Here is a 14,463-nt window from a genome sequence, read left to right as displayed (position 1 = left end):
TCCACGAATCTGAGGTGGTACGGATTTCAGGTGGAGTATTCGTATACGGGATGGGAGACTATGGAGAGGGGGGCGATTCCGTCCATTTCTTCCTAATTGCCGTGAAAAAAGGCCCGGAAGATACGGCTTCAGTCGTTCTGGGACACTATTTTCTACAGGGAGTTCGACTGGAGCGCGCCAGCCTTGTGCGGCGCCGCATCTTCCGGGACGTTTTTTTCGGCAATTAGGAAGAAATGGTCGGAATCATCCTCCTCTCCATAACCTACGATCCTGTACACGAATACTCCACCTGAAATCTGCACCATCTCAGATTCGTGGGGTGATGCCTTTAAAATCAAGCGTGATTGTTAGGATAAGACAACGATTGATGTATTCCTACAAAAAACTGTGACATTATCCGAAAATTTCGAGTTAACCCACTTTAACAAAAGTTTTTGAGACCTGGACACGCCAGATGAAAGTGTGTTGAGGAAAATGAACGAAACAATTGCTTTATACGTACGTAATGCTGCTCGCCAGGATGCTGCACTGGAATGGAAGAGGGCGAGAAAATGGGCGTGGTCAGCAAAGGAACCAGTCTTATTTGAAATTCAATTTAAGAAGAGAGGAATTAGAGCAAAAACGAAATTGTTGTGAGTGTGACAAAATTTCACATCATTTTACAGATGCAAACTGTTTCACCCTGGAAATTTATGTCGAGAATACCTATAATTTAGAAGAGAAAATTGAAATGAAGAGAATAAGGTAAAGGGTAAAAAAATGTCCAGCGTTGTAAATAAAGACATCACTCGCTTTCAAAAACGTTATCTGATATTATTCTGCTTGGACTTAGCAGTGAACTAGCGATTAATAACTGATAACTGACGAGCGGTTAAACTTTTATTTTCATTTTTCTTCTCGTTAAATCGGAAAATTTTCACTTTCTGAAACTTCTAGAAACTCCAACAACTCCAAACAATCCAAATTTGCAGAAGAGAATTTCCGATAAAACGTAAGCAGGAAAAAATCGGTTCTGGGGATTAAACGTGTTTACCGCAAAGAAAAACGTTTTTAGCACGTTGACGTGAACCGGTACGAAGAAAAAAAATGGAATGGTTGCTAGCACCGAAAACTGGTCAATAAGTTGCAAAAGAAAAATATTGCTGTGTAGCAGCAGGTTAGCTAAACGGAGAAATCATTAAATTTCTTTTGTCTCATTACACGGTCGCATATTTGTTTACTACTTGACAGAAAATGAACGAATGTCAATCCACTGCTTCACCCTAGAAATGGAAAAGAATCATCTACTTTTTTTCATAAAGACTTGTCAAAAAGGTTCTTAAATTTTTCTCATGACAAAAAAAAATTGTCTCTTTTCTACGGCATTCCACAAGGATTTTGATACGGATTCAGAATGGACCTGGAAGAGTAAAAAAAAGGAAGACCGCTACATCCAAAAATGTTATTTATTCATTTGAAAACGCTCGTAGTTGTGCAGCAAAGCAACAAAAACAAGAAAGAAGAGAGTGCACTGGAATTTCCCCTAAGCATTACAAACAGTAAAGGAATTTAATTTATCGCAGGTGTTCGCTTTGCCAAAAATTTCCAGAGAGAATGATTGGTGTATATGGATGAGATAACCAAAAAAAGGATCTCGCAGCGTTGATCTGCCTATTTCTTTCCATGAATATTTCCGGATTTAATATCGAATAAGATGGATAAGGGCCATCTCACTAAAAGTCTCACAAAACACTCCCGAAGGAGAAATAATCTGACGAAGCAGTAAATAACCTACCAGTTTTTCTAGCTCATTATTTTGTTGAAGCTTTTTCCAATAATGAACGGACCCCTCTGCTTAAAATTCTTCACGAAGCCACGTAAGAATTGCGGATAGGGATCCGCTTTCGTTAATGGGGTTACAACACCACGAGGTTGGATCACACACCAGGGATTTTTCCAACGGTTTGGGGCCTTTTTCGCATTTACAACCTCAAAATAGTAGGACGAAAAAGGTGATGATTGGGGAATTGTCGTTATCGTGTTGGAGGCCGTGCCTTCGCACCTGTTTTTCGTTAAATGATCGCAAAGGATTCATGTAAACATGGGATTAGTTGAAGAGGAAAAAACGACGTTAATAACCAGTCTAAGCGATTATAGACCATTTTTACTCAAACGTCGTGGCTACTGTAGACGTGATGGATTTATTTCAAGAAGAATGAGATGGAGAGAGATAGAAGAAGAAGAGAAGATAGAAAATACAAATGTAGTCTGAGAGAATTGCAGGAAATATTTCAAAACTAACTAGGAATAGACAACAACTCTGAACTTTTTGGCATTTATTTGAAGTGATTTTATTGTAAAATAAAGGATTAGAACGGCTCAACATGGGAGTGAAAGGTGACGTCAGGCAGGTACACAATGTCCGCTTCGCTGATGGCATCGTGCGCATGACATCTAGCAGCAGCGATGCGGAACGAATGCTGGCAGAATTTGACAAAAAGTATAAAAAGATCAGTCCTCAGCTGGATTTGGAAAAGACTATGTCCATGAACAACGGATTTGATATCGCATTCGATGCATTTGATGCGTTGAAGCCGAGAGAAAGAATACCAATGCTCTGGCTAGGGGCGTCGAAGTCAGGAAACGAACTTAGTGGCTTCGGGGCTAGGTAGGATGGAGGGAGTGGCAGGCAGCATGTACAATAGCGTCGAGGATGTAATGAAGAAGATGAGAAATGATCTGCTTCCTGCTCACCTATCCAACTTCATGTTGGATAGCTGAGTAAGGAGTAGGATTCTTCCTGTTCTCCTTCCGCTTTCACCTACGCTCCAGAGACTTCAGGGTTTCACAAACAGGAAGAAAACGCGGTCAGTTTCATAGGAAGCTCATTCGAAAAGATGATGCTGGCAGTATCCTGCATATGAAAGAAGGGAAGATCAGTCCTACGCCAACAATAAAATATCGGAATACATGCTAAGGAAATCGAAATTAGATTGGATGGAACCGTGAGTGGTTAACTAAAACTCCATGTTAGATGCACTACAGAAAGAATGCCAAGTCCCGATGATCAGATTTTTGCACGAAGTTCTTCAAAAAAACTCTAATGCTCTTCATGGCCCTCGTGAAAAAAGAAGCCATTGGACAACTCTTGAGCGTGATCGGGACAAAAAGAAGTACTATTGGCGCCTAACCAAACAAATCCGAAGAACAACAGGAGTACAGATGAGTTAGAAAGAGTTCTGAGAAGTTCGCTTCAGAGAAATGTGTCCTTTACCGAATGGAGTACCGTGAAAACACCTGCTATAAGTGAAAAACTTGCCCAGAAATATGATGATAATATGAAGGTGTCACTCTTTCCTGTCCGTTTTTTTTCCACAGAAGGAATAGTGGGAAGCGTTAAGCGATGAAATTTCCAAGTAGCTAGTTTTTAAAATCAACCTCTGAGGGATTATCGATCCTAAGGTTTCTACGACATGAAACAACCGTGAAAAAGCTGATATATCAATGCATGTAGCTAGTCCCTTTGAAAGGTCCAGGCTTACGTCTAACACAGATATGTGCGCACAAAAAAAAGAAAGCCGGAGAATCTACTCGAGTGACCACTTAAAATCTTTGAAAAAAGTTCCCCAATAATTACTGAAAATAGCTAATTATACGAATTTGCTACCAGCCCATCATCTAGAAAAGTTGTGGTTATGTGCATTGCTATTCTACGCAGCTGCCAGTTATCCTGCTACAAATAAATGCCAGAAAAAGTTCACTGTTATCCTCCAACCTTTTCCGGCTAATAAACCCTTATAGTCCTCTCAGACTACATTTCTTATATTCTTAGAAAAGGTTAAGATACAAAGTTGCCCACAAAAACCTGTCTAACGATTCGTGGATTTCAAAAGATGGTCTTGCTACCATAAAAATCTGCTTTTTTTTCCTTGGTCATCCTTTTCTTTTCCTTTTTCTTGAACTAGTCCTCTTATGTCTACTTCATACGAGGAACAAGGTAATGTAACGCATGCAGCGAGTACTGCAAAGTAGCATGGACGCTCAGAGCTTGTGAATGGAAGCGGAGGGCTCTTGGATAATGTCTGCTTCCCTGGCAAACCTGTGCACTAAATTTGTCAGTTAAAGGCATCATTCCACGAATCTGAGGATTAGATACGGATTTCAGGTGGAGTATTCGTTTACGGGATCGTATCGTAGATTATGGAGAGAAGGGTGATTCCGTTCATTTCTTCCTAATTGCCGTAAAAAAAAACAGCCCGGACGATACGGATTTAGGCGTTCTGGCGCACTATTTTCTACAACGAGTTCGATTGGAGCGCGCCAGCCTTGTGCGGCACCGCATCTTCCGGGCCGTTTTTGTACGGCAATTAGGAAGAAATAGACGGAATCACCCCCCTCTCCGTAGTCTCCAGTTCCGTATACGAATACTCCGCCTGAAATCTGCACCACTTCAGATTCGTGGGGTAATGCCTTTAATGTTACAGATCAGCTATAGTACAGAGAATCCCTGCTGAACCCCAGTACGGCGATTTTCTCAAAATTACTATGGTTAGATCTCCGTTTATGGGTTGGTGAATCACTTTTTGGTTCATTTTTGTTTCGTACTTGGGGAAAATCTATCAAAAGAATAGAATTTCTGGTATTTTCAGGGTAATTTGATCGAGTTAATAATTTAGAACACTGAAGTATTGGAAGAATCTTTGAGGCAAAAGAATGGAAATGTTGGAAAATGAAAAAAAAATATCGTTATGGAACCAAACATTGGAGGAATACAGAGATTATATATGGTAGCAGCAGTGAACAACTTCCTCTAAATCGTGTTGGGATTTCATTTCGGCTGCGGTATCGACTGCTAAAGAAAGCGGATGCTACGCTTTTTTCTCGTATTTGCTTGAATATGCAATATGCAATACGCAATATATCATTTTAAGTGCTTTGTATAAAGGATAAGGGATAAAGTGTCGGATGCTAATCACTCCGCTTCGGATGCTCCAAACAGCTCACATCAATTCAAAATCGTTTAGGTTTACGAACTCGTCTCTAGCCTCTATGTTGACTTCCGATGGCTAGCCGATTAATCAAGTCAGTATTTTTATTCTTCCAGACAAGTCTGCCACCAATTTATCGACCCCGTTGGGATGAAAGCCTTGGCTGCCACCAGAACGATTACGAACCATCGCCCGATCGTGCAAGGACGACGGAACCTCACATCGACTGCGCTACGTCTACCCAATGTTTTATATGTAGAAGATTGTGCTACTATGAAGTCAACAACGGCAAAGAGTGGAACAGAAATGTTTTCACGAGAGGTTTAGGGAGACAACAGAAACCAACAACTAACATTAACTTTGTTATCCGCTTTAACCTCAAGATCACGTCGTCGCCAGCTTTATGAAATTCGTCATAGGTCTCGGAAATCTTAAGGTAAGCGAAGATGACGCCCTTGACTCACAGCGACAGCGAGCTGAACTCATTGTCTGACACGGTTGGCCTTCGCCGTGTACAGTTCTCGAGCGTATCTCTGTCCAGAGCTCTCGATCCGCAGCATGAGCTCGCACAAAATCCGTTCATCCGACGCTGTTTTCCTTATCCTGTTCAGTACTCAAACTTGCTGAACTGCGTATCGACGCCATGTGTCCTCAGATCCCTCATTTCATTTCTTTCTCATTTGGCAATTTGCAATTTCTGGCAGTTCAGCGTTGTAAAACGCAGAGTTGTTGTCGAAGAACCTATGCTTCATTTAGGCATTCGACGTGTCTGATTATGGGATTTGGTGGGGTGATGAGCAGCATCACATTTCTTTTCAATATTTTGCAACTTCCAGATTATAACCCTGTAAGGTATAAGGCTGCTGAAGGCTGTAAGGCTCAGAACAGTCCCAGAGCATAAACTCAAGCGTTCGATTGCGTTTAGGACAGTAAGTGCAGGAATGACCATATGGATTGGTAGCAGTCAGACTCTCAAAAGCAGCTTTGAGCTGAGTATTGAGCCCCGAAATTGAAGGCATCACCCCACGAATCTGGGGTGGTACGGATTTCCGGTGGAGTATTCGTATACGGGGTTGTAGATTATGGGAAGGAGGGTGATTTCGTCCATTTCTTCCTAATTGCCGTAGAAAACGGCTCGGAAGATACGGCTTCGAGCGTTCCGGCGCACTATTTTCCACAAAGAGTTCGATTGGAGCGCGCCAGCCCTGTGCGGCGCCGCATCTTCCGGGCCGTTTTTTACGGTAATCAGGGATAAATGGACGGAATCACCCCCTCTCCACAATCTACTGTCCCATATACGAATACTGCACCTGAAATCCGTACAACCTCAGATTCGTGGGGTGATGCCTTTAAGTAATGTTTGCGAGTACGGAGGTAACCAATGAGGTTGCTTTTTCACGCTGGTTGGCTTTTTTTCCAGAGAAGCAACCGGATTTTCTTTTGATTTTGGATCCCCATACTGCTGCTTATTACATATCAGTGTGAAGATCCGCTAACACTGTGCTGCAGACACCTTGTGGTGGTCTTCTCTCACTGCTTCAGTTTTTAGTAAAACTTCTAGACAGTAGCACCTCCCGCAAATTTCTGTCGTGTAATTAAGGATTTTTCCAAATGAAGCTTCTTTCGCTATTTTTTCTTAACGAAACATACACATTGATGGAAGATTTCATCGATGTCTTCTTCCAGTCAGTTTACTGTCAATGACTAAATATTCTACATTTAGAAGAAATTTGAACTTTTACGTCTGTATTGCTCGGATAACCTAGTAATTTGAATACATATCCTGAAGTATAACATAATGCTCTCGTCCTTCTACTCAGCAATTAAGATAGAATTATATGCAAACGCGAAGTGACATGAACACCACCATCACACTGATAATGATAAGGGTACTCTGTCCTATCACGTAAACTGCTAACTAGTGTTTAAGCAACTGTTTGCATGTATGTATGTATCCAGCCTTTAAAGGCATCACCCCACGAATCTGGAGTGGTACGGATTTCAGGTGGAGAGTTCCTATACGGGGTCGTGTATTATGGAGAGGAGTGTGATTCCGTCTGCTTCTTCCTACTTGCCGTAAAAAAACGGACCGGAAGATGCGGCGCATGCATGAGGTTGGCGCGCTCCAATCGAACTCCGTGAAAATAGCGCGCCGGATCGCTCGGAGTCGTATCTTCCGGACTGTCTCTTACGGCAATTAGGAAGAAATGGACGGAATCACCCTTCTCTCCATAATCTACGATCCCGTGTACGGATGCTCCACCTGAAATCCGTACCACCTCAGATTTGTGGGGTGATGCCTTTGCAAAAAGGATCCGGCGAGCATAGTGAGGGTAACCACGGGCAAGTAGACGAGCGAAAACGTATATTAGTGTGCAAGGAGTTGGTACGGTCATAAAACGGTATGCACTGCCAGACAGAATCACAACAGAATCACCTGAAATTGTTGCGCAGTGCCGATGCAAAATAATCCTGCTCATTCCAATTTCGCGCTTTGCGTCACACCAATCCGTACAGAGGAGTCTTTCTCAGTCCGTCTAAGTCTCTTTTATCGTTATCTAGCGTGGGCGTAGAAATTCGGAGAAGTGGGACCCTTCGCACCTCATTTTACCGCTTTGCGGCGCCAGTACAACAGTTTCACGCCATGGGACCGTTCCAACCGCCCTATGACGGTCACGGGTGCCGGTGCACCAATTCGACGCCATGGGACTCGTCCCATCCCATCATAGTGATTACTTGCTCCGGCGATCCTACTGGACGCCATTGGACTTTCAGTGTTTCTGAAATTTCGTTGCACACATACACACCTCAATGCTTTCAAGAATTTCGAACTTCCTTGCACGCACACCCACACCAAACACGCCACACACACCACACCGCGCCACACGCCACACACCCGTGGCAGAATGGCCCGTTATTATATAGCATGATAATGATACTTTCTAGTATTCCTCGCTAGTCATTTTCAAATTGCGCAACTTTGCGCACACAACTAGCTCGCAGTTGTGCGGAGTGCTAAAATTTTCCCATGCTTCCTCGTAGAACATAATAAACATCAGTGCTGTATTCTAATACTTTTAATAATTCCAACTATAGGTGCCGAGGATATTATTTGGGGCCTTCGCTCATCACTGCAACTTGCATTAGGTCAGAATAAGCCAATGCTCCTGTAGACAAGACTCAATCGAGCAAATGAATTTCCATAGAATTAACTCTGTAAACATGTAGACTTATTCCTAACTTTTCAATTTCTTGGATTTTTTTCTGGGCTGTAATTCCGAATTCTGCGTGAAAGTACAGGATCGAGAAATCTAGATGACGGCAGTTCCGGTAGTGTTTGGTTTCCAGAATTAGCAATGAACTTCCTCATATGTATAGTTGCGTGTTTCCGAATTAATTACACGGCAATATATGAGTCATCGGATCACTCACGCATCGGTGGACTCGACTACCATCAAAGAATGACGAGTAACCTTCTAGTTATAGGAGAAAATTACACGGATATATGAGGGAGATGACTAACCTCATTAGCAAAATATTTACATTAGCTTACATTAGTTTACATTAGCAAAACATCTCAGCTTAGTTCAAAGAGGTGGATTTCCGAACTCCCTAATATCTTATCTACTCAATTTCCTTTTTTAAACTAATGAGCAGAAGTTCCGTGTGATTGAATCAGCGCTACGTCAGCGAAATTACAGTAAATTGAAGCGTACCGTACCCGTAATCCGTCTTTAGGAACCAACGTCAACTGCACATTGAAAGATTTGTTGGATACCACAATGTGGGAGGTGAAGCCAAGACCGTGAGCAAAGAAATGAAAGGAATGAATTTTCTGTTCAAGGAACAGATACCCTCCTTGTACGGTTGTTCCTAGATAAGCACAGCAAGCAGTAGTGAATTCGAAGAGCGAGGAGGGTCAGATCAAACGATATGAGCCCAACTAATAAAAAACGCAGTAAGAATAAGAGCAGAGGTGCTATTTTATTCTCTGTCATGATGGTGCCGTTGTGACTCTTCATGGAACAACCGTACAGGTTTTTTGTCATGCTGTCATTGCTCTTTCACACGATGACAACATGGTTGAAGTGAAAGCGGAGTGACTAAAAAACAAATATTACAGTAAAATGTGGGAAATTCAAACAAAGAACGAGTAGTAGCCAGTTGAATCTCTGATAAACTAAAAAGAGCAAAGAAAATGAGTAGGTCAAACCCTGGAAGTGATCATTACGATTAAAGGACTTTAATTTTTGAAGATATTAAATTAACTCAGAAATCCTCTGCTCAAAACATTATTCTCGTGACTCAAGGAGGAACCAGCTGCTCGATTGTAAAAACAAATTAATTTTAGGTTGTTCACTTTAGTGGAGAATTGAAGAACCCCATATTAACTGTCACTGAATAAAATTTCCATGAATGACGGAAGGCCCGTCTTCATGGAAATATGGAAAAATTGTAAATCACTCAGAAATTCCTTAACCTATGTCGTCACTTCAAACCATTCACAACTTTAATTTTGCCACGCTTCGAAATCCATTTGTAGAAAAAAAAATTTTCTTTAGTTAATAAACACTGCTACACAGATAATTAGTTTAGTTTAGTCACGTGGTTTGTTACTGGTACATATATTTACACATTCAGTGAAGTTCCCCGAAGTGCTTCAAAATCGACTAAGAAAACCACCAAGGGTATAAAAAAGTAGTAGTAAATTGGCGATTCTTCCATAGAACAGGTACTTTTTCCGCTTTGAAGTGCCCTCAAGAAAAAAAAAATTAACCCAGCGGTCGGTTTTGGACACGTTGAGAAGCTGAAGCAGGGTCCATAGTTATAGGAGTTCTTGGAAATTTCCGATGTTAGATTCCCTTCACTGGGAGACTGGATTCCGAAAGTAGTTTGTTGACGCAGCAGCAAGGACGCAAAATAATGCCTACAAATACAAGTCTCAAGAGGAGTCAAGAGCATCCGAAGCATCAATTTCCCCAACGAAGCATCTCTTTACTCCTATAGGATTGACGGATTCAAAGTTTATTCAACTTTAGGAAAGGATTTTATTGATAGTACAAATGTAAAAATTGCTATGAATTTTGTACGTATATCGTACGGGTGAAATTTGTAGAATGGTACAAAAACAAAAGGACGACTATACTAGTGACGGAAGATTGTACGAGGAGTTGGAGGAAAACTGGGGAAGAAGAATTTATACAAGCTATCGCTAGCGAAGGGAAACTGTATGCTAATTGCCGCAACAAAAATGAAAAAGCATTTCTGGTGCAGCGATCTTCGTTATACACGATACCAGTTGTGTAAAATATGAAAAAGACAATTGGCTAGCGTCTCCATATGGGACACGTCCGGATCATGATCGGCCAACGCTGACAGTATTGTGTTCGTTTGTACGCTATCGAAGACTTTCTCAAAACGAAGGTTTTTGTGTTTTCGACGATGGTTAGGAAAAGAGGGAAGCGACATTCTCAGCAAAGCTCTTTGACCTGCGACACAGTTCAAATGTGGTCCGTTCAGCAGAAACCGTAAAGGAATCTAGCCTGTTCTTGAGGTTGGGCTTCATCAAACGTCTTTGACATGCGCAGGAGCACGGTCCTTGTAAATACTTCGCATAAAAGGCTAAGCAAAGGTATTGGACATTAGTTTTAAAGATGCTGTCAGTTACCTTATCATAAATAGGGACAGACTGTAGTGTCTTCCCTTGTCTGGGCTTGCTGCTCTCTCAAGATAAGACTTCGTTTGCGCCGTTACAATTACGTGCAGAGGGTCGACACGAGCCCAAAAGAAGCCTGCTGACATGAAATGGCGCCAGGGGCTGCATCAGCTCTCCTACACATAATTCCATCTCGTATTCCCGAAAGAAAAATCTAGAGTGGTTCTTTATCAACTGGGATGGTCAGATTGGCACAGCTAAGAAGGTTCGAGTAGAACCTCTGCATGGTCACTTCCAACTCACGACGAGAACAAGAGCAAAAATAGCGGTCTTAGCGGAGTATTATATGTGCAGAGGTCCCATCGACACTGCGTTCGACTAGTCCTTCTTATGCCCATCAACGATGATATTTCTCCGTTCAGTTTCTTTCATACAATTCCTACGGAAAAGAAGAGTTATAGATAGTAGCCCGACGAGGAGATCCCATTCCTGTTCCCTAATTCAAATCCTTCGATCATGCATTACCCTTCTGTGGCCTTTCCTAGTCTTGTCCTCAAGTCTCCGACAATGAGCTTGTAGGAGGACACCTTGTTGCGAATAGCCTTCTCCATCTGCTCAAAATTCGTTTTCATCAGCTCAGTCGAAGTTGATGATGCCTATGCATCTGTGGCACGGACGAAGAAGGCGAAGAACCGCCAGACGAGGTGATCAAAATCCGTGAAAATCAATGAGATGGACGATAGGTGTTTGTCCAATAAAACCCACCTACATTTCGTTACGGAACCTTCACTCTGCAAATGATAAGGTGCCGTCATTCATCTGTCACACGTCGCTCCCTCTGCTCTTGGTCTGTTGCGGAGCGATCAGGTAGAATTTGGATCGCTCTGCAGCTACGAGAAGGGCATCTAGGATAGCGAGTCCTGCACATATCGCTTCAATCAAGGACTTTCCGAGGTGGATTATTAGTAGATTGGCAGGTAGTTTTTTTCTCAAATGAAGCAGCCCTCCTAGGGTGGGTTTAGCTTCTACCATTTGACTTTGCCCATCTACATGGTTCGAGAAACGGTCTTGCAACACTTTTTGCCAGGAGAGGAAGGAGCAGAATGGGGAGAATTATTAACAGTGGTTTACTCTTAGCTAGGCTTTCAAGTTCGAAAATGTCGGAGACGTCGGACTCCTTCTCAGAGAGCCTGATTGAAGACGTATCTCTGCTGTGGATCACACTCCGATGCACCTCTACTCCACTATGAGGTAGTAAACCGTCGTAGAGGGAATTTTGAATCATTCAAATACTAAAGTGTGCGGAATTCATCCGATAGATTTTCCGTCAGCAAGAAAAGTCCGAGACTTGCAAAGGTTTGGAGAACAACAAAGTGATGGGAAATACGAGGGTAAAAACCGTATGTAAACGCTTTTTTTACTTTTTTGAGCACAACGGTTACCATAGCATCAATCGAAATTGAGGTGCCTCAAGAAAAAAGAAAAAAAAAGGAAAAAAAAAGAACGTACAGTATCAATTACTTCTCAACCCAATATTTTCTTCTTGCTAAGGTTGCTATGACGTGCCGAGGTACCTTCTCCGTCATTACTAATAAAATACAAAATGTGTATGCAATAAAATACTAATGGATTTCTCAGAAATTCCAAAATAAGCATCGACATTCCTGATTTCTGACTGTTTGAAGCTCTGATGCAGCCGAACCGAGTTCACATGAACCCCCTCCGTGTTAATGTTGTTAAAATACTCCTTTTGTTTGGGCTTAACTTGACGGATAAACAGCTACAAGTCCAAATCTGCCCAGTTCGCAGACGATGATAAAGTTGTTGATCTGCTAGTTTAGGAACGGTGATCAACAGTTAGGAAAGTTCACGAAAACTCAAATTATCATTAAAAAGATTGTGGATAACTTACCACACATTCTCAACTATAATATCCTTTAATTAAACCTAGATGACCTAAGAACCTACCGACCTAGAACTGCGACAATCTCCGTAAACAAGCGATATGTACTTCAAGTGCACTTCAATTCAATTCAATTCAAGAGTAATGAAATTGTTCCCATAAAATCTCAAGGTTATCACATTTCAGACTGCATTTTATAAAAATTTGCCTATGAAATAATTAAGAAATAGCATGCGTAAACAACAAGCTCAAAAAAAGGAGAGGAAGAGAAAGAGAAGAGGAAGTTTTAAGAGAAAACCGAATAGCCGGAGCCACAGTAAAATCCATCAGTCTTATCGAAATTCTTAGGGAAAATAAACGAAATGGACGAAATGAAAAAAATTAAACTAAATGTTCACCACGCCAAAAGATCTGTGTGTAGAGTAACAGCAGGAAAAAGCTCAGAAAAAAGTTGGGGAAATATGGAGGGTGATGGAGACTCCTGGACTCCTCCTATGAAGCAAGCAAAAGGATGCCCTAATTTGTCCCAATGGCGGACATTTTAGCTGTGGATGATGCCAGTGCTCATTGAGTCACCAAGAAGATTAGCGCACAAATTCTCGAAAGACGGTTCAAATCCGCTAAAATGCAAAGTACATGCAAATATGTGTTAGATTAGAATATTTCTCCCAATTTTTCTCCTATATGCTTTGAGTAGATTTATCTACATAACTAGCAGTCGGACAGAGAAAAAAAGAGATCAATGTTTAAAATGACCGTAATGCTTAATGAATTATTCATTGAGAAAAAAGATACAAATAAGAAACACCTGATTAACGAGAATTTTAGTTTTTTTTTCTCGTCTAATATGATAATCTAAGAAAAAAAATCAAAATATTGGTCGAAAAACCTAAAGGAAAAAGGATCAAGTTCTCTAACGTTTACAAAGCAAGATTCGGCAAATGTTATGTGTATTCCTTCGTCAACAATTTTCAAAAGTTCGCTTTTTCTAAAAATCTTCAACGACTGTCCTCTGATATGTATTTTCAAATTCAACACAGAAATTATCAGTACATAACCTGGAATAAAAAGCAGTTGGCAAGGATAGATAGCAAAAAAAAGAAGAAATTTTTTTCCCATTCTCCCGCCATCTAATTTCCTTTTCGTAATGCACGTTTCCTTTTTTCGAACGCAATTTATGGTGAATTCCTGGTTTCTCGCGTATGTAAAGTGCTTATTTCTAGTTTAATGAAATTCCTTAACATGTACTTCACGCTAAACATTAATGCAATGCATTAAGTGCTTCCAATTACTGGGTAAAAAGAAATTGTCTCATGCAATTTAAAAATTAGCTTGATAGATTCATGAGAAAAAATGCAGTTTTTTTTCTTCGCTTATTTTGCGTAGTAATTCTAACTTAATACTATTTTATTTATTTCTCTTAAAATTAGTTTGAATTCAATTTTTTTCTGCACATTAACAATTAAATTTTATGTTATCTTTTTTATTCCTTTTTATGTTATCTTTGTTAATAAGTGAAGTTTATTTTCTGGATTTTCTTACTTATTAACAAAGATTAGTTTATTTTTCATAAGTGCAGAATTTCTACGAATTGAAGTTCGGGTACAGTGTCCCACCATCTGGTTCAAATATTTAAGATTTGGAGGAAACGATGATGATTCCACACTGCAACGCACGCTTTTAATGTGACATGATGGATTTCATCTGAGAAATGAAGGAAGTGGTTGTATTGCCGGAGTCCGTTCGTTGTTGAAGACGATCAAGTAATGAAACTAATTGAAGATGATTCCCTCACCCTCTATTTCTGCAAATTAAGCAGAAACTCGCGGAAAATTCTTTTGTCAACCATTGCATAGAGTCACATTCAAAGATTAGATATCAGTGAAAAGTTTCGAAACTCTTCGTTCCGAGAACGTTTTCGTTCTTAAAAATCCTTC

At 40.8% G+C, this 14,463-nt stretch overlaps 1 protein-coding gene across 1 annotated transcript; it reads left to right on the top strand.

Annotated features, from left to right (window-relative positions):
- Positions 1–2,363: 2,363 nt before the first annotated feature.
- Positions 2,364–2,651, top strand: RB195_015353 (uncharacterized protein; the record flags this gene model as incomplete). The annotated part of the gene is made up of 1 exon (XM_064206024.1): positions 2,364–2,651. The coding sequence occupies one exon, from the start codon at positions 2,364–2,366 to the stop codon at positions 2,649–2,651; it is 288 nt and encodes a 95-aa protein (XP_064061905.1).
- Positions 2,652–14,463: the final 11,812 nt, after the last annotated feature.

Source organism: Necator americanus, chromosome V (assembly GCF_031761385.1).
Source record: "Necator americanus strain Aroian chromosome V, whole genome shotgun sequence".
Lineage (NCBI taxonomy): Eukaryota > Metazoa > Nematoda > Chromadorea > Rhabditida > Ancylostomatidae > Necator > Necator americanus.
The sequence above is the reverse complement of the archived record's forward strand: the minus strand, read 5'-3'. Positions and strand labels throughout refer to the sequence as shown.